Source organism: Notamacropus eugenii, chromosome 2 (genome assembly GCF_028372415.1).
Source record: "Notamacropus eugenii isolate mMacEug1 chromosome 2, mMacEug1.pri_v2, whole genome shotgun sequence".
Classification (NCBI taxonomy): Eukaryota; Metazoa; Chordata; class Mammalia; order Diprotodontia; family Macropodidae; genus Notamacropus; species Notamacropus eugenii.
Window position 1 is genome coordinate 476,680,957 of NC_092873.1, and position 25,740 is coordinate 476,706,696.

Below are 25,740 nucleotides of genomic sequence, written 5' to 3' on the forward strand. Positions count from 1 at the left end.
TCTTTGTGTATGGGTTTTGTATTTGTACTGAACACAAGTATTCTGGGTGAAGCTCCCAGGTGTAGGGAAGGAGGGGGCCTCACATGTGTGGTGAGGGGTTCACATACAGCAAGGCCTATCATCATGTGACTGGAAAAGAGAAAGAACATATATTTCCAGCCTCTTCTCTCTCCACCATTTCTCAAGGGACAATCTCGTTCCTGCCATGAGGGGAAGCAGGAAGTTGGTGCTGGAGACCATTCTGCTCTCCTCAGAGAAAGGGGGATACCGGGCTAGTAGGGTATCTATCTACTTCCTTAAATATTGTTTTTCTAGGGAATATAACCAGGGTCCATATAACTTCTGATCACATGTAAAACCTTCATTTCTCTCCTGACCTCTAGTCCAGAATCACACCAATTACTTACAACAACTTGAAATTACATTTCAAACTCAACAAGTTCCAAACAGAGCTCATCTTTTCCTCCAAACTCACCTCTCCTCAGAGCCTCCTTATTGCTTTCAAGGGCACTACCATCCTTTCAGTTAGCCAGGTTTGCAGATGGTATAATTCTTCACTGCTCATTCACCTCACGTATCCCATCAATTGTCTAATTTTGCCATCTTTGCCTCTACAAAAGCTCTTATAATATCTTCTTTCTACTTACAGAGCCTCTACCATAGCTCAGGCCCTCATAACTTCTCACAGGGTCTATTTCAATAGCCTCCTAATTGGTATTCCTGCCTCGGCTCTCTCCACTGCAACTCTCCTTACTTTGATCCATCATCGCATAGCTGCCAAAAGGATTTTCCTAAAATATAAGTTTGGAAGTTTGACCATGTCACTCTTCCTTCTAATGGCTCCTTATTAGTCAAGTCAAATCTACAAGCATTTATTAAGCACTTACTATATGCCAAATACTGTGTTAAGCATTGGGAGTACAAATGCAAGTGGAAAGACATCCCTATCATCAAAGAGCTTTCATTCTGTTGGAGAAAGAGAAAACATGAAGGAAGTGGGAAAAGGAGTGTGGGCTGGAGGAAGAGCTTGGTAGAGAAAGTTCATAGAGTTGGGAGTGCATCCTAGAGAGGATGGCCTGGGATCCTTCTTAAAATGGAAGTTCTGGGAAGAAACAGCCAATCAGAAAAAGAGGCTTCAGAGGTGGAAAGTACTTTTAATATGTGAAATCTAGGGGTAGAATGAACTTCTAGGGTAAAGAGGCTCTAGCAAATGGTAGAGAAAGTCCAGACAGTCAGAGATAGAACCTGGAAAGGATCCTTTAGGGTCTTCTAGGTTCAAAGATAAACTCTTTTGTTGGTATCGAAGACTCTTCACAATCTGGACCCTTCCTGTCTTTCCAGTCTTCTTACACATAATTCATCTTCCATGTATTCTGTCCAAATGCTCATTTGTTATTCATAAAGTGCCAAAAAATCCTGTAGTGGTTTCTTCTTGCATACAGAAAGAATGGGGCAGAGAAGAATTAGGTGGTTTGCCCAGGGCTGCATAGCCAGTGGGCATCTGAAATAGGATTTGAACTCAGATCTTCCTGATTCTAAATCCAATTCCCATCTCTATATGAGGGATTCTTAGATCTACTTATCCATCTCCACACTCTTTGCTCACCTCCACTCACATCTCCAACTGTCTACTAGACACTAGAATTTGTTTAGACTCATTTTTTTCTAGGTCTTTTGAGGGGTTTGGGGGAGAGCTCAAGCAGGTCTCTGCTTCCCCCCTACTGGACATTAGAACTGGATGTCCCATAGACATCTTAAACTTAACATGGCCCCAACTGAATTCATTATCTTTCCCCCCCAAGTCCTCTCTTCTTCCTAATTTTTCTAATGCTGTAGTAATCCTAGTCTCCAAACCTGCTGGTATGGGACTATCTCCTTATTGGTGAAAATCAGTACTCCATGGTTGTCTCAAGGACACGGAATTATCCCCAAATCATCCTGTATCTAGCATGCTTGCACATAGCTGTCTACATGTTGTTTCCCTCAGTGAGAACAGGGACTATCCTTTGTCTTTCTTTGTATTCCCAGAGTTTAGCACAGTGCCCTTGCACGCAGTAGACTTGATTCTATCACTGTCCAAAATGACTATAAGTTGCCAGACCAATTGTGATATTATGATAGCTTAAAATGGAAGCTATTATGGCAGTCTAAACATGGCTCATGTCTGCATCAGATGACTGTAATAAGAATGAATTGAGTAGAGGGGATCCATGAAAGAGATGCTGGGGAGAGAGCGTCTACAGGAGTTGATAATGATGCAAATTGTTAGGCTGAGTAAGTAGGAGGATGGTGGAGGTCATCAATAGAAAGAGCATAGTTAGAGGAATTTATAAGGTCCTTTGTTTTTATGGAAGATGAGCTGTCAAGACAACTGAGGCAGTGTGGTATACAGAATGGAGAGAGTGCTAGGCTTGGAATTGAGAAGACCTCGGTTCAAATCTTGTCTCAGATACTACCTATGGAACCATGGGCACGTTAATCTCTAAGTGTCAGTTTCCTCATCTGTAAAATAAAGGAATTGAACTAGATGTCTCTGAGATCCCTTGCAGCCCAGAGTCCTTTACAAGGATGTTACAGAAAAAACATGAGAAGGTGGGACTGTGTTAGGGAGGAACTTTTCCTTTGTAGGGAGCTCCCACACAGATAAGATCTATGAATTATTGAAATGAATGAAGGATAAAAGAGAGGAGAGAGAGAGAGAGAGAGAGAGAGAGAGAGAGAGAGAGAGAGAGAGAGAGAGAGAGGACACTGGGTACCTGAGGTTGATGAATGAATGTGACTGAGCAGGAAAACATGAAGGAATACCAGTAAGCAAATCACTGTATTTTTTATTTTATTTTTTGGGGGTTTAAAAATGTTTATTATGGTGGCATATGCTACAAAAATCTGAAAGGCTGATGTTAATAGCCGTAAAAAAAATTAGTAAATATTTAAATGAAATAAATCAATAAAATCACAACGGAATCTGTGGCTTTCTATTTATGTGGCTTTCAAATTATTTAGTCACAAAAGAACAAAACATCAGCCAATAAGAAAGCTTGTTGCCCTAACTTACCTAATGTGATTAAATTATGCATGCTATGGATTCTTTAATTAATTGATTCATTATAATAATTAATGTGATAACAATAACTCACAGTCATTTTGTGATTAAAAGTTTAGAAAATGCTTTCCTTACATCAGCTCTGTGAGGCAATCTTTTATTTTTTTCTTTCTTTATGGTATCAAAGTTACTTTGTTCTATGATATATATCGTACCTCCTATGTTCTAAGCCAAGGCCAGTGCTGGCTTTCTCTTGTCCATCCCACTTTTTGGTCATGTCACTATAGAGTACATCCACTAGGGGGTGACCAAGGGAAGAGAGAGGAATGAATATTCTCACACCAGTCAGCCTGCCTTTCCTTTCCTTCTGTTGAGGTTTGGTGGGGCACAGGGGAGGTTATGACATTTGTCAAAATGCATTTTTTCATACTGTGCGTATTTTTACTATCTAGTACTTTCTATTCCTCCATTACCACAGATAGTCAAGAGATAAGTGTCCTGTCAAAAAAAAAATCAAGGTAGTGGTTCATCTTGCCTTTGGGGAGGTGTTCAAGGACAGAGCAGGGACAGGATGTGGGGTGGGGTTGGGCTGCCACAATAAGGGAACTAAGTGTTTTGAGAGGCACTTGGTGCATTCTTGGGGCACCAGAGCAGCACTCGGATGAAGGACAGAAACCTGGGTGACCCACACTGAGCTTGAGGGCTGAACTGCTGCAGAGGGAACTAGAGGAGAGTTAAGCAATTATCATGGTGAGCCTCTTCAACCTAAGAGATCTTGAGAAAGTCAGATCAAGAGAGGACTGCCCTTGGAAATATTGAGGGGGTTGGCAAGAACCATCAAGTCAAATTACCTCTTAAGATGAAAACACGGGTATTGGACAAGGCATAGTTATGGCAGGCTATAGAGGTTCAAAGAGATGAGAGTAGACTTTTACTCATCTTTTTAATCATTTCTTACTGCCCTTGGTTGGGAAGACAGGCTGACCCGCACAATTGAAAATCATTAGGAAATAAGCATGTTAACAATATTTAACAGTAGGCACTATGATTAAGAAGTGTGGAATGACAGAAATGTACTAAAGGAATTGGGAATTTGATGTTTTGATTTTTCTTGAAATTGTGAACTTTTTATCTGGGTAAAAATTATTTTCCTATGGCTGAATTTTGCACCTGGATTTCTTTTTATTTCCAACAATTGACCCATCACCATTTTCCAGAGATGGGCTTCACTGTGATACCATAGCCTAGTATTTATGTTGAGCCTGGATGCTTTTTAATGCCCCCGAAAACCCTTCAGTCATAGCATAGGACAGTGGAAAGAGCCTTAGCCTGGGAGCACCTGAGTTCAAAGCCCTCCTCTGTCACTTACTACCTGTACGACCTTGGGCAAGCCACTTAACCTCCATGTGCCTCAGTTTCCTCATCTATAAAATGTGGGGGATTGAGCTAGATGGCCTCCGAGGACCCTTCCAACTCTATATTCTATGACTTTTGTTATGATAGCCTTACTTTGAATCATAAGATCATAGAGCTAGACTTGCAAGGCCATCTAATTCATCACACACACCATTTGGCAGATGTGGAAACTGAGGCTCATGTGGCCTTCCTAAGACTGCACAAGTAGCAAGAATCAGAGGGTGGGAGGGACCTAAACTTCTTACCTCAATAATTCAAGGACCTGTAGTTTTGTTTGTATAAGAACTCTCTTCACTGATTCATTTTGAAGTCTTTCTAAAATGGCAGGTGATTCCCAAGAGTTGCCATAGACAAAATCATCATTAGCTTACAGCCAAACTACTACTTAATTGGACTGATCCTTGAAAATAGGCATATAGCCCAGTCTCTTGACCCATACTCTCTAAGTCTATTCATTTTAAGAAGATTGGTCAGAACCTCTGCTCTACTGGGCCACCATTCAGGATCTAATAGTCATCTCTGCCCCAAGTTGAGGCACTGGAGAGGACTTCTCAGAGGGAGATTGAAGGGTCTAAGATCATGTTGTTTGAACTAGTCCTAAGACAGAAACACAACAATACTGCAAAATGTGCAAAATCAACAGAGGTGGTGCTTGACAATTACAGGGTGAAGCACATGCACAGATATCCTTTGTGTGGAGGCATCAGTTTTGGAGAAGAACCCATCTTGCTTCTGAAAACCACCCTGAGAATCTGCCTGTGCTCTTGTCCAGGAAGACTCTCCATGCTAGTATCTCAGTTGGTGATTAAAAACTGCCTTTTTTTTTTTCATTTTGCAGAAACTTTTCTGGAAATATCAGCCCCACTTTGGGAACTGGTGGGGAGTCCTCAAGCTGTGGGTCCTAACAGTCCTTTATTGTGGTAAGTTGGATAATCAGATTGCTTTGCTTATAAACCTTTTCATGCCATTTAGTTGTTTGTTTCTGGAAGCAAGGAAATCAGAAAAATTGTAGATTAGTCTTTTGGCTTTACCTACCTCCAGTATGACTGGTCCTTTCCATCCTTTCAGTCTTAGCCCTTTGTCTGTTCCTTCTTCCTCCCTTCTTTCTCTGTAGGTAATTTCCCTGTGTCTGGTTCCTGCTAAAGTGGTAGCTGATAGGACTTGAAGAGAGGCATCATGGGTTAGTGGAAAGAGCGTTGGATTTGCAGTAGAACCTGGACTTAAATCCTCTCTCTATTGTTTACTGGGGCAGCAGGGTGACACCGTAGTGTGCAGAGTGCTGGACCTGGAGTTAGGAAAACTTATCTTCCTCAGTTCAAATCTGGTCTGAGACACTTAACTAGCTGTCTGAGTTAAAGCTGTCTTACCTTGATCCTGGGCAAGTCACTTAATCCTGTTTGCCTCAGTTTCCCCACCTGTAAAATGAGCTAGAAAAGGAAATGGCAAACCAGTCCAGTACCTTTGCCAAGAAACTCCCAAATGGAGTGGAAACATGTCAGATATGACTGAAAAAAGATTGAATAACAACAAATCTGCCATTTTACTATTTGCTTGGCTTTAAGTCACAATACCTCTTTGTTTCTCATTTCTCTAATCTGTAAAAAGAGGAAGCCAGACTCTAAAATCTCAAAGACTTGTCTGCTTAGTTTCAAATCTGTGACCCCTTGGCTGAAGAGGGCATGCCTCTTCCTTAGTGATATTTATATTTTAATGTAGTTAAAAATAACTGTTCTTCAAGATGAAAAGATAAAGATAAAATAGGAATGAGACTACTCTGTAACTTCTAATATAAATGATAAGTTATCATATAAGTTACAAGATATTATCTAATGTACAATATATGAGGCAATGTAGTTCTTGGAGGCAGGAAGATCTGCTTTCAAGTTCCCTTGTTGTTGTTCAGTTATTTCAAGTTGTGTCTGACTTTTCATGACCCTACTTGGGATCTTCTTGGCAGAGATACTGGAGTGGTTTGCCACTTCCTTCTCCAGCTCATTTAATAGATGAGGAAACTGAAAGTTAAGTGACTTGTCCAAGCAAGTGTCTGAGGCAGATATGAACTCACAAAAATGAGTCTTCCTGACTCCAGACCCTGTACTCTATGCACTATGGGGCCACCTGCTGCCCTTGGGTTCACGCGCTACTCTCTCTCTCTATATAACCATGTGATATGGGCAAGTCATCTCTCAGTCCCTTAGTTTATAAATGACAGATAACTAGCTGATTTACATCACTTCGGAGAATTTTTCATACTGAGAGTTCCATATTCTGAGGAAATCACTGGTCAACTCCTTCCTATTCTCTCCCTCCCTCTCCCTCATGTACTAGTCATGTCAATGGGCATTTATGAAGTGCCTACTAAACACTAGGCACTGTGAAGAGAACTGAGGGTACAAGGAAGGGTAAAAGACATTTCCTACTCTTAAGGAGCTCACAATCGAATGGAGGAGACAACATGGAAACAACTTGTACAAATAAGATCTTTGCAGGATGTAATCAACTAGATGTAATCAACGGAGGGAAGGCACTAGCATAGAAGGGGATGGAGAAGGTTTCTTATAGAAGTTGGGATTTTAGCTGGTACTTGACAGAAGCTAGGGAATCTGGGAGGCAGAGATGCAGAGGGAAAGCATTCCAGGCATGGGGGGCAGTAGGTAAAAATGCAGAGAGCTGGGAGATGGAATGTTGTTTTGGGAGGCAATTGGGGTTAAGTCACTTGCCCAGGGTCACATGGTTACTAAGTGTCTGAGACTAGATCTGAACCCAGGTCCTCCTGCTCTATGCATTTCATAGCATAGCTGACCCTCGTCTTTATTTTTTTCTGTGAGTAACACCAAGGAGGCCAATATCCCTGGATCTTAAAGCCCATGGAGAAGACTAAATTTCACAGGACTGGAAAAGTAGGAAAGATTTAGGTTTTGAAGAGCTTTAAAAGAGAGATGCTGCAGGTAATGGGGAGCCCCTGGTATTTATTGAGCAGCCTGGGGGGGTGACATGCTCAGATCTATGCTTGAGGAAGATCAATTTGACAGTAGGATGGAGGGTAGACGGGAGTGGGGAGATGGTTTGAGCAGTCAGACCTCTGGTGCCACACAATCTGGCACTCCGCTACACACTCTCTTGAATTTCTTGTTAATTGTTTCATGTGGGTTTGTCTGCTAGGCTCAGCCATACTGTGAAGTCTTTGAGGTCAGAGAATGTGGTCCGTATCTCTTAAAGCATCTAGTCACAGTGCTGGGAACAGAACAGGAGCTTAATAAATTGGTTGATTGATGATTAAGTGATGTGTGCCACACTCTGAAAAGATTTCATGAATAGGCTACCTGACCTTCCCTGACCTTCTCATGAGGCCGGTTCTGAGCAGTCTTATACTTTTCATTTAGTGTTGCAACTACCTTCACAGAACTAAAGAGCTTAATATGAGGTATTCTAGCACCAACAGTCTAGAAGTTCATGGGTTTGGGACTGAATCTGTGATTTTACTGGTATAGGGCATTCCTTGGGGAGCAAACTCCTTCTCCCTGTGCAGGTCACTGCCTTGTATCCATGACTTTGTTTCTTAATAGTTTCAATTTTGTAGTGGCTAGGAAGCCACCATGGGAGCAGAAAGATGGAACTCCAGTACCCACTGGCTTTGTGACCCTGGGCAAGTCATTTAACCTTTAAATGCTCCAGGTCAGTTATTAACCCATACTTAAGAATCCCTGATAGCCTCATACTGTTCAACACACTGATGTTATCTTTATTCTATTGTATTTGTGGGGAAGAGAGGACAGCTAGGTGGAGGAGTGGATAGAATGCTAAGCCTAAAGCCAGGAAGACTCATCATTTTGAGTTCAAATCTGGCCTCAGACACTTCTTAGCTGAGTGACCCTGGGCAAATCACTTAGCCTTGTTTGCCTCAGTTTCCTCATCTGTAAAATGAGCTGGAGAAGGAAAAGGCAAACCATTCCAGTACCTTTGCCAAGAAACCCCAAATGGGTTCACAAAGAGTCAGGTACAACTTAAACAACTAAACAACAATATTAACAAATTGTATTAAATATTTCCTGCAGTGTTTGGCCCATGCACTAGGCAAGTCTCTAAGACTATAGTTAAAAGAGAAGGTGTTGACTTACGTTGGTGGAAGGAATTTCCTCTCCAGGGAACTCCCTATACCAGGACAATCACAAGATCCTCCTTCCTTCCATGTCAGTGCCTTCCTTCTAAACCATCTGACTATATGTTTAACAATTCTACTTAGCTATAGTAGTAATGACAGTGATATCTAATATTTCTATAAGGCTACATTTTACAACAACCTTGGGAGGTAGGTATTATTATGATCCCCATTTTACAGATGAGGAAACTGAGGCAGACAGAAGTTGTGATTTGCTCAGGATCACACAACTAGTAAGTGTTTCTGAGGAGGATTTGAATTTAGGTCTTCCTGATGAAGCTTAACTCTAGATCCCAGACTCTATCTACTGTGCCACCTAGCTGCCTCTGTATGTAATTTGAATTTGCTCCCTATACTTTGTCCATGCTGTTCTATTCAATCAACAAGTTTTTATTAAGAACCAATTATGTACCAGACACTGTGCAAAGGATGAAACAATTCCTCTTCATAAAGAATTTTATATTATTCATATGCAATAATAAAATACTACCTTGTTCATGTACTTTTAAAAGGGTAATAACAACTTAACACTTACATACTTGTCTCTTCCAATTGGCTGCAGATGCTTCAAGGTTAGGTCCCATAACTACTATTTATTTGGATCTTTGATGCTGTCTAGTGCTTCTGTGTGTACTCTGAGAACTTAACGAATCTTGATTTTGTTGACTTGGCAGCTTACAGCTACTATCATTCCACACGGATCACAAGGAGATAGCTATTGCTTATAATTGTGTGTAATTGTATAGTCATTGTGTAATTACCATATGCTACAGGTTCTCCTAGAGATTCCTATTTAAAGGACATCCCTAGCTTTCTTTGACTCCTTTCAAAGAAGCTAGGGGGTGCCATAGTGCATAGAGTTCTGGGTTTGGAGTCAGGAAGATCAGAGTTCAAATCCAGCTGCAGACACTGCATAACCCTAGGTTTCTCTTCTCCTCTGTTTGCCTCAGTTTTCTCATCTATAAAATGAGGGTAATAGCATCCACCTTTCAGAGTTGTAAAGATCAAATTAGATAACAATTATACAGTGCTCAGCACAGTGTATTCAGTCATTTACAATCCTGTCTGACTCTTTGTGATCCCATTTGAGGTTTTCTTGGCAGAGATACTGGACTGGTTTGCCATTTCCTTCTCAAACTCATTTTACAGATGAGGAAACTGGGCCAAGTGACTTGCCCAGGGTCACACAGTCAGTGTCTCAGGCCAGATTTGAGCTCAGGAAGATGAGTTTTCCTGACCGAAGACCTAGTACCTTATCCACCGTGTGATCTAGTCACCCTACTTAGCACAATATCTGGCACACCTTAAGCACTTCATAAATGTTAGCTTTAATTATTATTATATCATCATCAGACATTTAACGAGCACCTGTGTGTAAGACATGATTTAATCATTCACGTAAGGCAAAAGCTTTTGGAAAACATTCAGGAGCAATGGGTAGAAATTCAAAAAGGCAAGTGGACGGGTAGAGAACCGTGAAAGGCAACCCCAAAGTAGAGTGGGCTGCTTCAGGAGATAGTGGATCTCCTCTCACTGAACGTCTCAAAGCAAGGCTGGATGACCGCTTCATGGGCATATGGCAGAGAGGATGCTTGTTCCCAAATGAGTTAGACTACATGATCATGAAGGAGGTACTGTGATTTGCAAGAGGCACATCCTAGCATTGTGATGCTCTCAGAAAAAATCACGTTTCAGTAACAAATATAATCTTTCTAGAAAGTCATTATCATTCATATTCTGATTTCACTTCTCCCTCAAGCAGACAGTTTGATGGCTACAAAATTTTTTCCAATAAAAGAAATGATGACCTTGAAAAATTTCAGAGCCAAATAGTATGAATATTTCCTAATCTGGTTTTTTTATCTCTAAAACAGCAATAATGATACTCACACTACCCACGTCATAGGACTACTGTCAGAAAAGTGCCTTGTACTTTGTACACAACCTTATTCTTTTAGACATCTTTAAAAGGAAAGCACCATATTTTATAGTGAGTTAGATTAATAATGTTTTGTAGCTAAGTCTTATCAGTCCTGCCAGTCCAAAATGAGAAGTTCTTGAAAGTTATTGTGAAATTTCTTTTCATTCATTTGAAAATATTTTGAGAAACAGTGGCTTGTTGGGTTTTTTTATGATGAGAATAAAATTGCAAACTGATCCACCTGGACTGATCTCTTGGATAAAGCAATAGACCTGTTTAAACATGGAACTAAAATGAAGACAGCATAAAGTAATAGAAATTGTAGAGGGCTAAAGGGCAAGGTTGAATTCAAGTTCAGAAGAGATAGCATTGCGACCTCTAGTGAGTCTTCCCCCCTTTCTAGACTCCCTGTGATGATAATAACAAAGATAATTAAAACTAGCATTTATACAGAACTTTAAGGCTTACAAGTCACTTCATAAGTATCTCATTTTATCCCTGTAACAACTTGGGAAGGTAGGTGTTATTATCACCCCTATTTTACAGATTAGGGAACTGAAACACAGAGACTAACTTGTCCAGGGTCACATGGCTAGGAAGTGTTTGAGGTCAGATTTGAACTCAGATCTTTCTGAGTCCAGATCTAACTTTTCTATCCACCACACCCCTAGCTGTCTCTAAAATAATAGGGATGGATTAAGAGATAGTTTGTGATGGCCTTTCTAGCTTTAACATGTATGCTTGATGGATTGAATCCCATGAGACTTTGGTTAATCCCACTCATGTTGGTGTCTTTCAGATTTCTTGGCATTGCACGGAGTTGACTGCTGGACCTACCATTATTCTGAACGGCCCATGCCCTGGGCCAAGGCAAGAACGTACTGTCAGACAAGTTACACAGATTTAGTAGCTATACAAAACAAGGCAGAAATTGTATACCTGAATGCTACCCTTCCTCTGAGTCCGACATACTACTGGATTGGGATCCGGAAGGTGCAAGGTGTATGGACTTGGGTGGGAACAAACAAATCACTCACTGCAGAAGCAGAGAACTGGGGCAAAGGTGAACCTAACAACAAAAAATCTAAGGAAGATTGTGTAGAGATCTACATCAAGAGGAAGGAAGATGCAGGCAAATGGAATGATGATTCGTGCTTGAAGTTAAAGACTGCACTATGCTACCAAGGTGTGGAAGCAGTCCCATTTGTGGTCTTTTACTCAATAACTCCCAGAGTAGGAAGGGGTTGAGTCTAACCTAGCAATTGAACTAGCCCAGGATATTTTGAAGAAACTGGAGACAACTCAGTACAAATTGTGAGGCTTTTGGTTCATTCCAAGACAACTCCCCTTCCAGCTCCATCTGGGGAATATTTGAATTTTGCAGAGTAAAACCTGAATCATAATGCTTCTGGATATTTCTGATCTTAGAGGATGTATGCATATGTGCACAAACTTTGTCTCTAAGCAGTCAAGAAAAAGTTCTAAAACAAACTACAACAAGAGATGAAGGAGGCTAGAGGGATAAGGAACATAAACGTCACTTCCCTAATAACAGGACCTGGGAACTGAAACTTAAAAGCAGAGAGAGTGAGCAAGTCAATAGTTTAATCTAAAAATCAGGAAACATTCCAAATCATCCTCAATAGCCCTCTCTAGGAAACAATTATTTTCCTGAACTGAATTTTCCTGAATAGTCAGAATTTCCCAATTAGTTATATAGTGAAGAACAATAAATCTGGACCAGAGCTATAACTAGGGTGGAGTAACTGAGACTTTGACCCAAGGTACTGAAATTTAGAGGGCACCAAAAGCTTTCTTCCCACAGGTAGCCATATTCCAAATGAGCTAATCCTAAGTACAAAAATTCCTGGTTGTGCCTATGGTTTGGAATACATCAGTTTGGAACTGGTTATAACTTTAAGTGGGTTGGGCTGAAAGTAGCTTTGCAATACTTATGAAGAGATGGATTGCCAAATAATTGAGCAATAAACATAAGACCACAAAGGAGCATTTTTTAAAAACCTGTGTAATATTTAAAATCTAATAATGTCAAATATATTAAGACTTTAGCCCTTTGCATTCAAATGAATGGTAATAATTATAAATGAGCTTATCTATGAAAGTAGGGTTTCATAGAGATTTATTTGATGTTACTAATATGATCTTGAGCAATCTACCTTACTTCCCTGGGACTGAGTTTTTTTCTTCCATGGAATAAGTGGGCTGGACTCTGATGATCTCTAAGGTCTTTGCTAGAACAGCATTACAGGATTCTACTTAATGATTATACAGACTCAAAAAGATTAAATTTATTTTTCTTGGATTTCTTAAAGCTTCCTGTCAGCCTTTATCTTGTAATGGCCATGGAGAATGTATAGAAACCATCAATAGTTATACCTGCAAATGTGATTTGGGATACTATGGCCCCCGATGTGAGAATGGTAAGGTCTCATCCTTTTATTTCCTTGGCTTTGTTCAATTAGGGGGGTAAAGTTATGAGGGGGGTTGTTATTGTTTGTCTGAGTTAGTTGGCACAGTCACAAAAGACATTCAGAGAAGTAAGAAGTTTCAGTAAGAAGGCTGTCCCTTTTGCAATACTTTTATTTTTCTGCAAAGATTTCATAACTCACCATAATGTATCAGGAGAACTTTGCTGGTCAGGAAGCAAGCATATCACTCACCACTGAGAGACACACCCAATCACAGGAAACAATCACCTTGTCAACTTAACTCTTTTATACATCTCCAATGGGAAAGCCAAGAAAATAGTGGGGGAAATGTATGTGGATACATGAGACAAAAGCATGAGATTCTGGGCATCCGGATCCTCTTTGGGCATCTCTTTCCTATAATATAAAGCAGTTGGATTAAGTGAACTCTAAAATTTCTCCTAGTTAGCCTAGATCCCAGGATCCCCTATTGTAAAAACCTTTCTAGACATCAGTTTCTTCCTCCATAAGATGAGGAAGCCTAACAAGATGATTTTAAAGGTTTTTTTCCCTACCTCTCATATTCTATGATTATATCATTTTCCAGGTGAGGTCACAGTAGAGCAGGAATGCACTGACTATTCCTTTCTCTCTATTTCATCTGTGTCGTAATTTACCCTTCCCTCTTGTGCTGCTTCTGATGATAGAAGAGATCCCTTCTTTCATTACTCAGAGCCTAGTAGAAGACCATAAAGAGAAAGTGAGAGGCAGTGTTGTCTAGTGGCTAGACAGCCAGCCTTGGATTCAGGATGAACTGGATTTAAATCATCTCTTGGACACATGCTGGCTATGTAATCCTGGGGGCATCTCTCATTGGCCCCCTCTATTCCCTTGGCAACTCTCTAAGGCTATAAATTGAAGATGAGGTACTGATCTGCCTTGAGAGAAGGAGTTTTCATACTGGGAGTCCTTTCAACAATGAAATAGCAAGTCTGATCCCCATCCCTCCCTTCTTCCCCTTCCTACCCCCTCCAAAAGGAGATGCTAATAGATGAACTTATTAGATAGCTGTTTCTGGAGCTGTCCACTTCCAAGAAAACACATTTGGGTCTACATAAGTTCGCCACCACCAGATAATGTCCATATTTCTTTCCTCATTGAAGTGACTCAGTGTGAGCCTTTAAAGGCACCAGACCTGGGAAGGATGAACTGCACCCATCCAATAGAGGACTTCAGCTTCAGCTCCAAATGTACATTTAGCTGCTTAGAAGGAATGTACTTAGTAGGGGCTGAGGATACAACCTGTGAGGCATCTGGGTACTGGTCATCCCTCCAGCCAGTGTGTCAAGGTAAGACACTTTGCCCTGATGTCCTTTCATCTTCCGTGATCTCTCTGACCTTTGCAACTGCTTCACAAACCCCATTAAACAAACCAACAAACCCTCCTACACCCCTCATGAGTATCTCAGGTAACCCTGTGGGAGCCTTGGGTTTCCTTTAGAAGTCAGGAGATGAAGGTCCTAAAACCTGCTTCTGACAGCAGGGGTAGAACTTGGGGCAAATTGCTTTCTTTTTCTGGGGCTTGCTTTCTTAATTAATAAAATGAGGGTGTTAGTGCAGGTGAGATCTCTCAGGTCCTTTACAGCCTTCTATGATGCTGCAGTTCTCAAGCCTTCCCTCCGTGGGCAAAGGACTCGATATGAATCGGACTCTGTGCTCTACTTTATAATGAAGTCCTCATTGTCAAGGAAAGCTAATACCAATCTGTTCATTCCTAGAAGTTATTCCTTTTGTTCTTACAAAATCTTTGGTTCAAAGTTGGAGTGTGCTTCAAAACAACTTTTTAAAGACTTGGTACCCACAAGATAAAATTCTCCCAAGAAATGAAAAAATGTTTGGAAGAAATTCATGGAGAAAGAACGATGAAGACCATTTGTAAAACTGACCAACTGGAATAAGAAATAGAAAGGCTCCTATAGTATCTAATAATCACTAGCATTTCTAGAGTACTTTTAAGGTTTGCAAAGCACTTGACAAGTATGATCTCATTTTATCCTAACAATAACCCTGGGGAGAGGGTAAAATTTATAAAATAAGGATAATAGGAAGATTACTATGAGTTAATATTAATAAAAACATTATTGTCATTTTACAGTGAGGGAACTGAGGCAGAACTTGGTCAGGGTCATACAGCTTATGAATGTCTGGGACCACATTTAAACTCATGTCTTCCTGATTCCAAGTCTGGAAATTGATCAACTATATCACCCACTTGTCATCGTTCAGCACATCAAAATTCATTTTGGAGCTAGATTGCCTAGACCAACCTCTTCACATGGCTAGCAAAACAGAGTTGCAAAGAGACTGAATGACTTGCCCAAGGTCAAATGGTACCTCATTGGGTCTTCTGATCTTTCTCTTGATGTTAATTATGGCAGTGGTTACATAGCCTTCATGTGACAACTATTCAACATGTATTTATTGAAAGTCAACTGTGTGCAATTCATTGTGTTAAGTCCCATATAAACAATATGTGAAGGCTATTCCTTGTTCCCCCACAGGCAAACAGAAGTATTCCCTTGTATCAAAATCAATACAGCAAGCAAATCAATACAGCGACCATAGCTTACAACATAAGCATGTACATTCTACAACTCTAGTCCATCACCTCTCTGCAATAGTTCTCATTATTCAGAAGTTCTTTCTGCCATTAAGAATAAATCTGCCTCTTTGCAGTTTCTACTTCTTGGTCCCTCGTTCAGGTGGCAATCCTTCCTTTAAGTATATGTCATTATATTCCTAGTACCCAGCCTGGCGCCTTGTACATAGTAAGCCACAAATAGATGCTTTTCTAGTTCAGTTACTGATCAAAACAGTTACTGTCTCATGCCTCATCAAACTCTCTTCCTCAAATTCAGGTTCATTTCTTATTATTCTGTCTAGAGGATAGAATGTACGGAGAGAAATAATGGTGGCAGATTGTGAAGGGCCTTGGATCCCAGGCATTTTTTAGCTGTATTGACAGCAGCAGGATTTGTGTAATTGAAGGGAGTTTGATTTGTCCCCAGAGGACCTGGTTTTGAATCCTACCTCAGTTATACTACCTGTAAGATCTTGACAAGTCATTCAGCCTCTCTGGGCTTCACTTTACCTGTGTGTTAATGGGGTTGAATCAGATGACCTCTAAGTTTCTTTCAAGGTCTAAATCCAAGTATACTAAGGATATGATCAGATCTATGCATGAAAATTCCTCTAGGAAGCATAGTTTAGAAAAGAGAAGGGAGTGAACCTGATGGAAAGACATATGAGATTATCACAATAGCTCAGGTGTGTGGTAATGAGGGACTATATGATGGTAGTGGAAATGGAGAGGAGGAGACAGATGTTACAGAGAAGGAATTGATGGGACCTAATTGGCTATTAAAAATTAAGAAAAAAGAGATTCCTTTTTTAGATAATAGTAAGGTTAAGAACATAAGAAATAAGTAGTGGTGTCATGGAAGGAAACTGATAGTAAATACGGAGGGAGGGAGGGAGGGAGGGAAGGAGGGAGAGAGAGGGAGAGGGAGAGAGAGAGAGAGAGAGAGAGAGAGAGAGAGAGAGAGAGAGAGAGAGAGAGAGCATTTTAATATATTTACTATGTCCTAGACACTATGCTAATCTCTGGAAATGCAAAGACAAGCAAAAAGAAGGCATCTCTGCCCCATAGGAGCTTACAATTTAGTGGGGAAAGACAATACAAAAAAGAAAGTGGAAAAAGTTGGGGGAGGGTAGAGGAATGGTTCCAGAAGTCATAGGCTGAGTGGATTCTGAAATGAACATGACTGGCATGGTGCTTCTTCAAATGGAGGTTCCAAGAAAAACTTACCAATCAGAGAAGAAGGCCACAGGGGTGGAGGTATTACCACCATGAGATGGCCACTAGGGTAGAGAGTCATCTAGCGAGTCCTTGGCTGGGCCAGGTTTGAAGAAGGGGTAGATTGAAGGGGGAAAATACCAAAGATGATGGATTTAGCAAAACAAAGATAATTCTAAAAATGGTTCCAATGTTTCTTTCTTTTTGAAGTGAGACAGTGTAAGCCTTTGATGGCCCCAGAACACGGACGGATGGAATGCATTCACCCCCTGGAAGAATTCAGCTTTACCTCTGAGTGTACATTTAGCTGCTTAGAAAATATGGTATTAACAGGTGTCGAGAAAGGTACATGTGAAGCATCTGGAACTTGGTCATCTCCAATGCCAACATGTCAACGTGGGTAATATTTCAGGGTGAATGGGCTTTATTAATCCAGTCAGTACCATGTCTGAGCAATGAGAAAAGCACTATGAACTGGCTAGAACTCTACCTATTCTCATAGGGAATTCTGCATGCAGAAAGTTCACTTTGGGGCTCCTTGAAAAAATTTCCTACCTCCAAGTGGGTTCATTGTCATAGACACTAAGAGCAGTTGTATTGTGTGGTACCTTTGTACTTCTAGTATAATTTTTCCAGCAACCCATCACATGAGGTTTAGTTGGTAAAGTAGTCAACAAACATTTATCAACATCTTGCTCTGTTAGCCAGGCTAACACCGGGTATATCGAGAAAAATAAAAACAGTCCTTCCTTTCAAGGAATTCACCTTCTGATAGGGGAGACAACAGATAAACAATGAGGGATATATGCAATGTAATCAGAATAGGAATAAGGTCCTCTGACCCAGGAATGATTATAATAAGTAGCATTTCTATAGCATCGTAAGGTTAACAAAGTGCTTTATAAATATTATCTCATATTATTCTCACATTAACCCTGGGAGGTAGGTACTATCATTATCACTATTTTATAGATGTGGAAACTGAAGAAGATAGATGGTACCTGACTTGCTTAGGGTCATACAACTAGCGTCTGAGGCTGGATTTGAACTTGGGACGTCCAAGTTCATTGTTCTATCCATTGTGTCACTTAACTGCCTAGGTGAGAAAAGCAATAGCAGCTAGAAGGAACAGGAAAGGCTTCCTGTAAAAGGTAAAATTTGAGCTTTTGTTAAGACCCAAATGCAGTTGGCTTAGGCAGCTAGGTAATGTAGTAGACAGAGCATCAGATCTAGAGTGAGGAAGACCTGAATTCAAAAGTAGTTTCAGGTACTTACTAGCTGTGTGACCCTAGGAAAGTCACTTAACCCTCAGCTTTGCCTCATTTTCCTCAACTGTAAAATGGAGAAGGAAATGGCAAATACTCCAGTATCTTTGCCAAGAAAATCCAAAATGGGGTCACAAAGAGTCAGACACAACTAAAAATGACTGAACAACAACAAAAATGCCAGTCCGGTTATCACAGAAGCCTAGGCTTTTAGAGTTGGAAGGAGCCTCTGAAGTAGTCTGACCTATGTGTAGAAAAGGAGTCACTTCTATAGCATCTCTTATGAGTGTTCATCCAGCTTCTGCTTGAATGTAGCAGATGTTCACCGTCTCCCAAGGTATCTTAGTTTCATTTTGGAAAGCTCTAAATGTTATAGTGAGCCAAAATATACCCCTGTTCTTTCCACCCACTGTCCTGTTAAGTATACAAGTCTACTCCCTCTTCCATTTGTTAGCTTTTCAAATTAATGAAGACAGTTATCATGTTCCCCATAAGTCTTCCCTTCTATAGACTAAAATCTCCAATTCTTTCAACAGTTCATATATGGCACCATTTTCAATCATTTACCATCTTGATTGCCCTCCCCTCAATGCACTCCAGCTTGTCAATTTCCCCTTTAAAATATGGCACCCCAAACTGAACATGATACCCTAGATGTGGCATGATCTGCAGAAGATACTGAAGGACTCATCTCATTTGTTTCAGATGCCCCCAAACTTGATTAGACCTGTGATTTCATTGCAGATATCATCTCCACTAGTGCTGCTAACACTGTATCTGCATCCTTTGATCCCATGTGATCTCCATTGTTATGAACCTAGATCTTTTTGACACTAATCTAATGTCCTTTTTAAACTCTGGGTCTGATGTTATATCCCTGAAAACTCTTTTATTCCATCTTTAATTTGTAGTATCTTTTATGACACTCAGAATTTGCATCTCAGATAACAAGTCTGCTCAGATTTTAATGGCCTCACACCTCAATACTAAGATTTCTCCAGGGATTAGGACTGTGGGATCCTCTCATTTGCTCTATGGCAGCACCAGGTACCAAGAGTTCCATTCATGGGCAGCCTAAACCCACTCCCCCAGACACAATCATCCATATTCAGGGCTGTCCTGGAACTGACAAAGTACTCTGGGCATCCACCACTAAGGGCTCTCCCTTTCTACATACTCTGTGGGCACACAACTAATCTTCTACCTGATTTGTTCTCAATATTAGTCACCCTACATCCACAATGGAAAAAATACTGACCGATTGCCCTCCAGGCAGCCCATTCCCCCTTCAGATCTAAACAGCAGAAAGATTTTTTTAACCCCAGCCTTAATCTTTCTCTTTGTGACTTCTACCTATTGGTCCTAGTTCTATCGTGGGCTCCAATTAGAATAAGTCTGAATCTTATTGGGTCCAAGCAGGACAAGTCTGATGCCCATTTCAGGTGCCAGCCCTACAACTACTTGAAAAGAGTTTCTTTTCTCCAGGGTAAGCTTTCTCAATTCCTTCAATGAATCTTCACATTGCATGATCTCAAGGTCCCCTCTCTACTAACCTAATTGCCCATCCTTGAACAGCTGGTCCCCATCTTTCCTAAAATATTATGTCCAGACCAAAAATAATAATGCCAATGTGGCCTGACCAAGGTAGAGTATAGCAGGTTGATGGATAGCAAAAAGTCAAAGAAAAGAGACCAAATATGGATAAGTATGATACCATTGATGGCAATGGAGAAGTAAGGAGAAGCAGGTTTTCTTTTTTCTGGGGATGGGGGTTGGGGTGCCAAAAGAGAGTTTGGATGTGTTGAGTGTGAAATATTAACAGGACATCTATGTTTGAGCTTTCCAGTATTGGAGAGATTCATGATTTTGTAGGTGTGAGTTACTACCTCCAATCATTCAAATAACTCTTATTAAGTGCTAGACAATGTACTAAGAAAAGGGGTTACAGAGAGAAAGCACAAATGGTTCTTGCCTTCAAAGAGCTTGCATTTTAATGGGGAAGATGCCATATATATCAGTTTAGTGCACACAAGATAAATACAGAGTAGATGGTCTTAGAAGAAAAAGTATTAGAAATTAAGAGGCTCATATGAGTGGGGAGGAGAAAAGACTGAAACAAAGTCAGGAAATTTAAGAGTGAGAGGTTAGGAAGGAGATCATTCTCTCCATTGTCACAGATGGCAAACCTTCTATGATAGCAAATGCTTTTTGAGAGTTGCTATGACAGAAGATTTCATCGCTCTGTAATTTGGTGACAATGTCTACAAATCCAGCTAGACTGGCCTTAGCATAGTCTATGCTAGGTCCACATTGAAAACTTTTTCATGTGGGAAAGGACCTACCAGAGCTTACGTTTCACTAGTATAGCATTCAGCATGTTGAAGAATCACAACAGGACTTTAGTGGAGGAGACATCCAATAAATAATGTTAAATCCAGAGCTTATGAGCAAGATTGTTGATGGACATACAGATTCAGGAGTGATCAACATAAAGATGATAAATGAAGTTGTGGGACCAAATACGATTACCAAGGGAGAAGTAACCATGAGAAGTAACGAAGGCCAAGAGTGGAACCTTGGGTAATGCCTATATGTACAGGACGGGATGAAGAGGAGGTGGAGATACTGAAGAAAGCAGAGAAAGCTGTCATAAAGGTAGCAAGAAAACCAGGTGAGTTTAGTGTTATGAAAGCCAACGAAGAAATTAATATTAGCAATTCAACAATGGAAATGTTTCCCAAATATGAAGAAGGATGAAACCAGAGAAAGGACCACTGGATTTTGTAAAGATGAATTTAGACGAGTTAATGGTGATACATAGGTATTCTTGCTGCAGAGATTTAGGAATAGTCTCTAGAAAAAAAATAAAAGGGTTCAGATTTGACCAAGAAAAAAAGACACACACTGGGGCAGAAGCCCACTTTTTGCTGTTGTAGTGTTTCTCTCACCAAGGCGTTTTTCTTCTTCTGACTGTAGAATAACGCCTATTCCTGTTCTCCTAATGGGGGTAAATGCTAGGGAATGAATAATAATGGGGGTGGGGTGGGGAGTATCAAAAAGTTATTGGAAGGATTTAGAATCAGAGAACTAGAACTGGAAGACACCTCAGAGGTCATATAGTCTAATCTCCTCATTTTATAAATAAAGAAACAGATTAAATAAATTTCAAATTTGCTCTGGGCAATTCTGTATTGAAACCCATAAATCATAGAAAATCTCTGTCAGATGACATGAGTGTTTTCTTCTTTTTGTTACAGGTACTCACTGTGAGCCTTTGATGGCACCAGAACTGGGAATTATGAATTGTACTCATCCCCTGGGATATTTCAATTTCAGCTCCAAGTGTACATTCCACTGCTCAGAGGGAACGTCCTTAATAGGTGCTGTGGAAAGTATATGCGAAAGATCTGGAAATTGGTCATCTCCAGAGCCAGTATGTGAAGGTCGGTCACTTTGCTTAGATGTAACTAGTGACTAACTGAGGGGCAATGTGGATGAGTAGACATCAAAGAATTATGTATTAATTACAATCCTGGCTGGTCAACCCTAGCGGACCTCTCATCTTTAGCATCTGTAGGGCTTACTTTATAATGGATGCTTTTTCAGGTGTGTTCCAGGTCCAGCTGGACTGCATGCTATACTAGTCTTTGACTTTGGCATTCCATGACCTGTCCTTGTGCTTCTTTCAGGGCTGGAATGAGTTTTGCCTTTTGAAATTCCTCATTTCCTTCCGTGTGAAGCTTATGTACTATTTACAGGGGGAGGGTTTTATTTTTCACCTTTTCCAATTTCCTGAGGTGTTAGCTTCTCCTCAGATAAACTGGTCTACATTTACCTATTCACACACTGTAGCTTCTTAGAATAATTTAAGCTCCTTGACAGGAGAGACTGCCTTATTTCTATATTTGTATCATTAGTGCTTAGTACGGTTTTTTTGGGCACATAGTAAGTACTTAATGTTTTGGGGGGTAAGTTTGGGGTATTTGACTATACAGTGATAATTTCATCTTCCTTTGTTTGTTGGCAGTTCCAGATATTCCTCTCTGACAATTTTCTTTGTCTTTCTCATTTCCTATTATTTCTGGAATTTTGTAATTGCTTTGGAATCCTTTGAAAAAAAGCATTATCATTTCCTACTTTGCTATCAAAAACCTATCCTTCCTGGTATATGAAATAAACCTATCACATTTTGCTGCTGCTTCCGCTCCTCCTTCTTATCTCTGTCTCTCTCCAGTCAAGGAAATTCAATAATTCTATTAAGCTGTCTTCTAGCCTTTTTTCTTCTAGCTTAATAAGTATCTGACTAAATTCCAAGGAGTATAGAAGGTTGGAGGAAAGTGGTTAGAACACTTGTGAGAAATCATTATGACTGAAAATACTGGCATGGTCTGTTTCAATGAATTTTAAAATTAATTGTAACATAGCATGTCCCTGTTCTAAGTGTGTGTTCATCCTTCATTGCTGAAGAAGACCATGCCATCAGAGAAATGATGACATGACTTGCACTTGACTTTGTTTTGTGTGGGGGAGGGCTGTGCAGGTCACCAGCCTCACTTCTCCTCCAGAGCCATCTGAATCCAGTGACCAGATAGATATTCATCAGGATGACTGGAGATGACCCAGGATGAAGCAATTGGGGTTAGGTGACTGGCCCAGGGTCACATAGCTAGCGAGATCAAGTGTCTGAGGTGAGATTTGAACGCAGGTCCTCCTGACTCCTGCACTGGTGCTCTATCCACTGCACCACCTAGCTGCCAGCATGTCTCTGTATCCCCTACCTTGAAGCCCCTACCATATAAAATTATGCATAAAAAGTTGAGGCCAGAGATGCTTAGTGTAGATTATTAGGTGACCATTTTCTGTAATGTATATGTATTAACCTTCAGCATTTAAAGGGCTGGAGCCAAGTATGACTTGCATGGTCACATGTGCTTAAGAGACAAGATTAAAGTTAGGAAAACATCTGAGAGAAATGAGGTGTATTTCCTTTATGACAATAAACCCTATTAAGTGCAAAAGGGATTTGAATAATAAACATGCTGACTTGTAGCCTAGGTTGAATGATCAGTCATATCTCCACTTGCTTCTGATTTTCTTTATCTATTCCCATCCCAGATTCTAAGACAATAAAAGGATGTATTTTGATAGTTTCTTCTTTGCTATTAAAATTATATAATCTCTGATTAATTAATTGATCCTGATATGCTCAAACTAAGTGTTTGATATAAAAATTAATTAGGTAATTACGATTTATTACATGTCATTATTAAATATTCATTATTGCATAATTTAATACACTATAAGAAATTTCCTTTCCACAAACTTTTACTCATCATTCCTCTCTTCCCCTTTCTTCCCTTCTCCTCCCATTTTGATCCTCCTCCTTTTCCTTCTCCTCCTTCTCCTTCTTCTTCCTCTTCTTCATCATCTTCTTCCTCCTCTTCTTCATCTTCTTTTTAATCTTTTTCTTCATCTTCTTCATTTTCTTTTTCATCTTCATCTTCTTCTTCACCTTCTTCTTCTTCTCCTCTTCTCTCTCCCTGTCTCTGTCTCTTCCTCCCTCATCCCCTCTCCAGTCAAGGACATTCAGTGATTCTCTTGTGCTGTGTTTCATCTCTTTTCTTCTAGCTTGAACAGTATCTGACTAAATTATTTCTGCCTCAGGTGCCTTTGGGTTCTCCCAGCTGTTTCTGACTAGTGATGAATCTCTATATTTAACTAGACTCATCACTGAAAGGCATAGTCTGTCCCTGGAACTGCTTCACACCAGATACTAACATATACTGAACATTTTCCATCAAAAGTCTGGGTCAATAAATACTTTTGGAAACAAATAAAATAAACGTAGCAAAATCTAAATTGTAGGAACAGTATACGTTCTACTAGTTGCCTAAAAACATTGTATTTCCATGAACACATTTTATGTTTTCCTGGCTTTGTTCAAGTCATTCTTTCTATAGTGGTCCTATCCCACTTTTCATGTCCTTCTCCCCGTTCTCTACTTATGCATCTTATTCATCCATCAAAGCTAAGCTCAAAATTCCACTTCTTTCATGAAACCTCTCTCAATCACACCAACTCAACAATTTTTGTTCTCAACAATTTTTGTGTCATGGACCCTTTTGGTAGATTGGTAAAGATACATGAGGCAGACAGATAGACAGACAGAGAGACAGACAGACAGGGAGATAGGGAAATAGATAGATAGATCATAGATGACAGATAGAGCATTTGTTAAATGCTTACTATGTGCTAGGCATTTTGCTAAGTGCTGGGAATACAAATACAAGCACAAAGATGGGTCTATCTTTAAGGAGTTTACTCTGATCCCTAAAGGTTTTTTTTTAAAAAATTCATAATTGAAGGAAGTGCTAAATTTCAGTGAAAATAAAAATGTAGTTGTTTCACATCTAAGTTCATGAACCCTTTCTGAAATCCAACAATCTGTGTCTCATCTGGAAACGAACTCTGAGAGCACTTCGTAGCACTCTGGTTATCCTTGTTCCATCCTGCCTTGCCTTATGGTTATTTATACATGTTTCATCTTCCCTACAAGACTATAAACCACTTGAGGGTAGAGATAATTTCTCATACATATTTATGTCCCCCACAACATATAACTTAGTAGGTACTCAAATAGATATTTTTTTGTTGAATGAATAGGGAATGGAAAGTGTCTACTAGTCACTTGTATGAATTAGGAGAGAAGTGTGAAATACAGATGGAAAGTGAGGTTGCAAGCTTGTTTTGCTAAGTGGTATTGGAAAAAACTGTGAGAAAGCTGACTAAGGGGAGATCTAAGTGCGGAGCTTTCTTATCACTCAAAGGATACTTTAAGAATGCACTTGAATGACTTGTTCTAGAGCACCTTGAATTGTCTGTCTTCTGAGACTTCAAGAAGAAGTCATCTGAGAGAAGGACAGAGGCTGCTACCCTGGGGCTGGGGTACTGGAGACAAACTTCTCAAGTTTTCTTTTCTTAGCTCTATCAGGCCCAGCCCCAACTCTCTGTTGCCTTATCATCCCCACCTTGCATGTCTCTCAGTTCCTGGTCACTTTTTTATCCCTGAAAAGCAAGCATTTGAATATCAAATATTGAATATCAAAACATTCACCAAAGATGCTTATAGAGACAAATGGTTGGAGAGTCTGGGCAATTCTTAACTCTTCCTCTAATAGTTTCTAAAGGATGAGGTTATGGAATCATCCTTTTGCTTCCTTTAAGTGACAAGGATAAATAGAAAATGAAGCAGGTTGTCATTCATTGTACTCAGGGGAATTTATAGCATCTACTTGTTAAAATAATAGCACTTGAAGGTTTGCAAAGTGCTTTACGTATATTATCTCATTTCGACCTTATAACAATTATGTGAAGAAAGTGCTAATATAATCTCCAATTTATACACAAAGAAACTGAGGCATAGAGACATTGAGTGACTTGCCCAGGATTACAGAGCTAGTAAATTTCTGAGGCAGAATGTCAATTCAAGTTCCTTTGACTCTGTCTATTGCCAATGCAATAACTTATGGAAGCTTGAATTAATGGAGATCAAAACTCCCCCAAAGTAATGGGAAGTCCATGAAATGTATTTTGACTGGTTAATGAGATGTTAATGGGATATAAGATCTTCCCCACTCATTAATAGGCCTCA

At 40.0% G+C, this 25,740-nt stretch overlaps 1 protein-coding gene across 3 annotated transcripts in view; it reads left to right on the top strand.

Annotated features, from left to right (window-relative positions):
- The first annotated feature begins 3,671 nt into the window (after nucleotides 1-3,671).
- SELL (selectin L) overlaps nucleotides 3,672-25,740 on the top strand; it is a 37,562-nt gene continuing 15,493 nt past the window's right edge. Inside the window, exons 1-7 of one of the 3 annotated variants that reach the window (XM_072648693.1) lie at nucleotides 3,672-3,793; nucleotides 5,298-5,379; nucleotides 11,339-11,725; nucleotides 12,873-12,980; nucleotides 14,132-14,317; nucleotides 17,035-17,220; nucleotides 21,347-21,532. In XM_072648693.1, coding sequence (XP_072504794.1) covers nucleotides 3,791-3,793; nucleotides 5,298-5,379; nucleotides 11,339-11,725; nucleotides 12,873-12,980; nucleotides 14,132-14,317; nucleotides 17,035-17,220; nucleotides 21,347-21,532 — 1,138 coding nt within the window. In that variant the 5' untranslated portion in view covers nucleotides 3,672-3,790. The remainder of the gene's footprint in view (nucleotides 3,794-5,297; nucleotides 5,380-11,338; nucleotides 11,726-12,872; nucleotides 12,981-14,131; nucleotides 14,318-17,034; nucleotides 17,221-21,346; nucleotides 21,533-25,740) is intronic. The other 2 variants (XM_072648694.1, XM_072648695.1) reach the window with 2 other exon arrangements.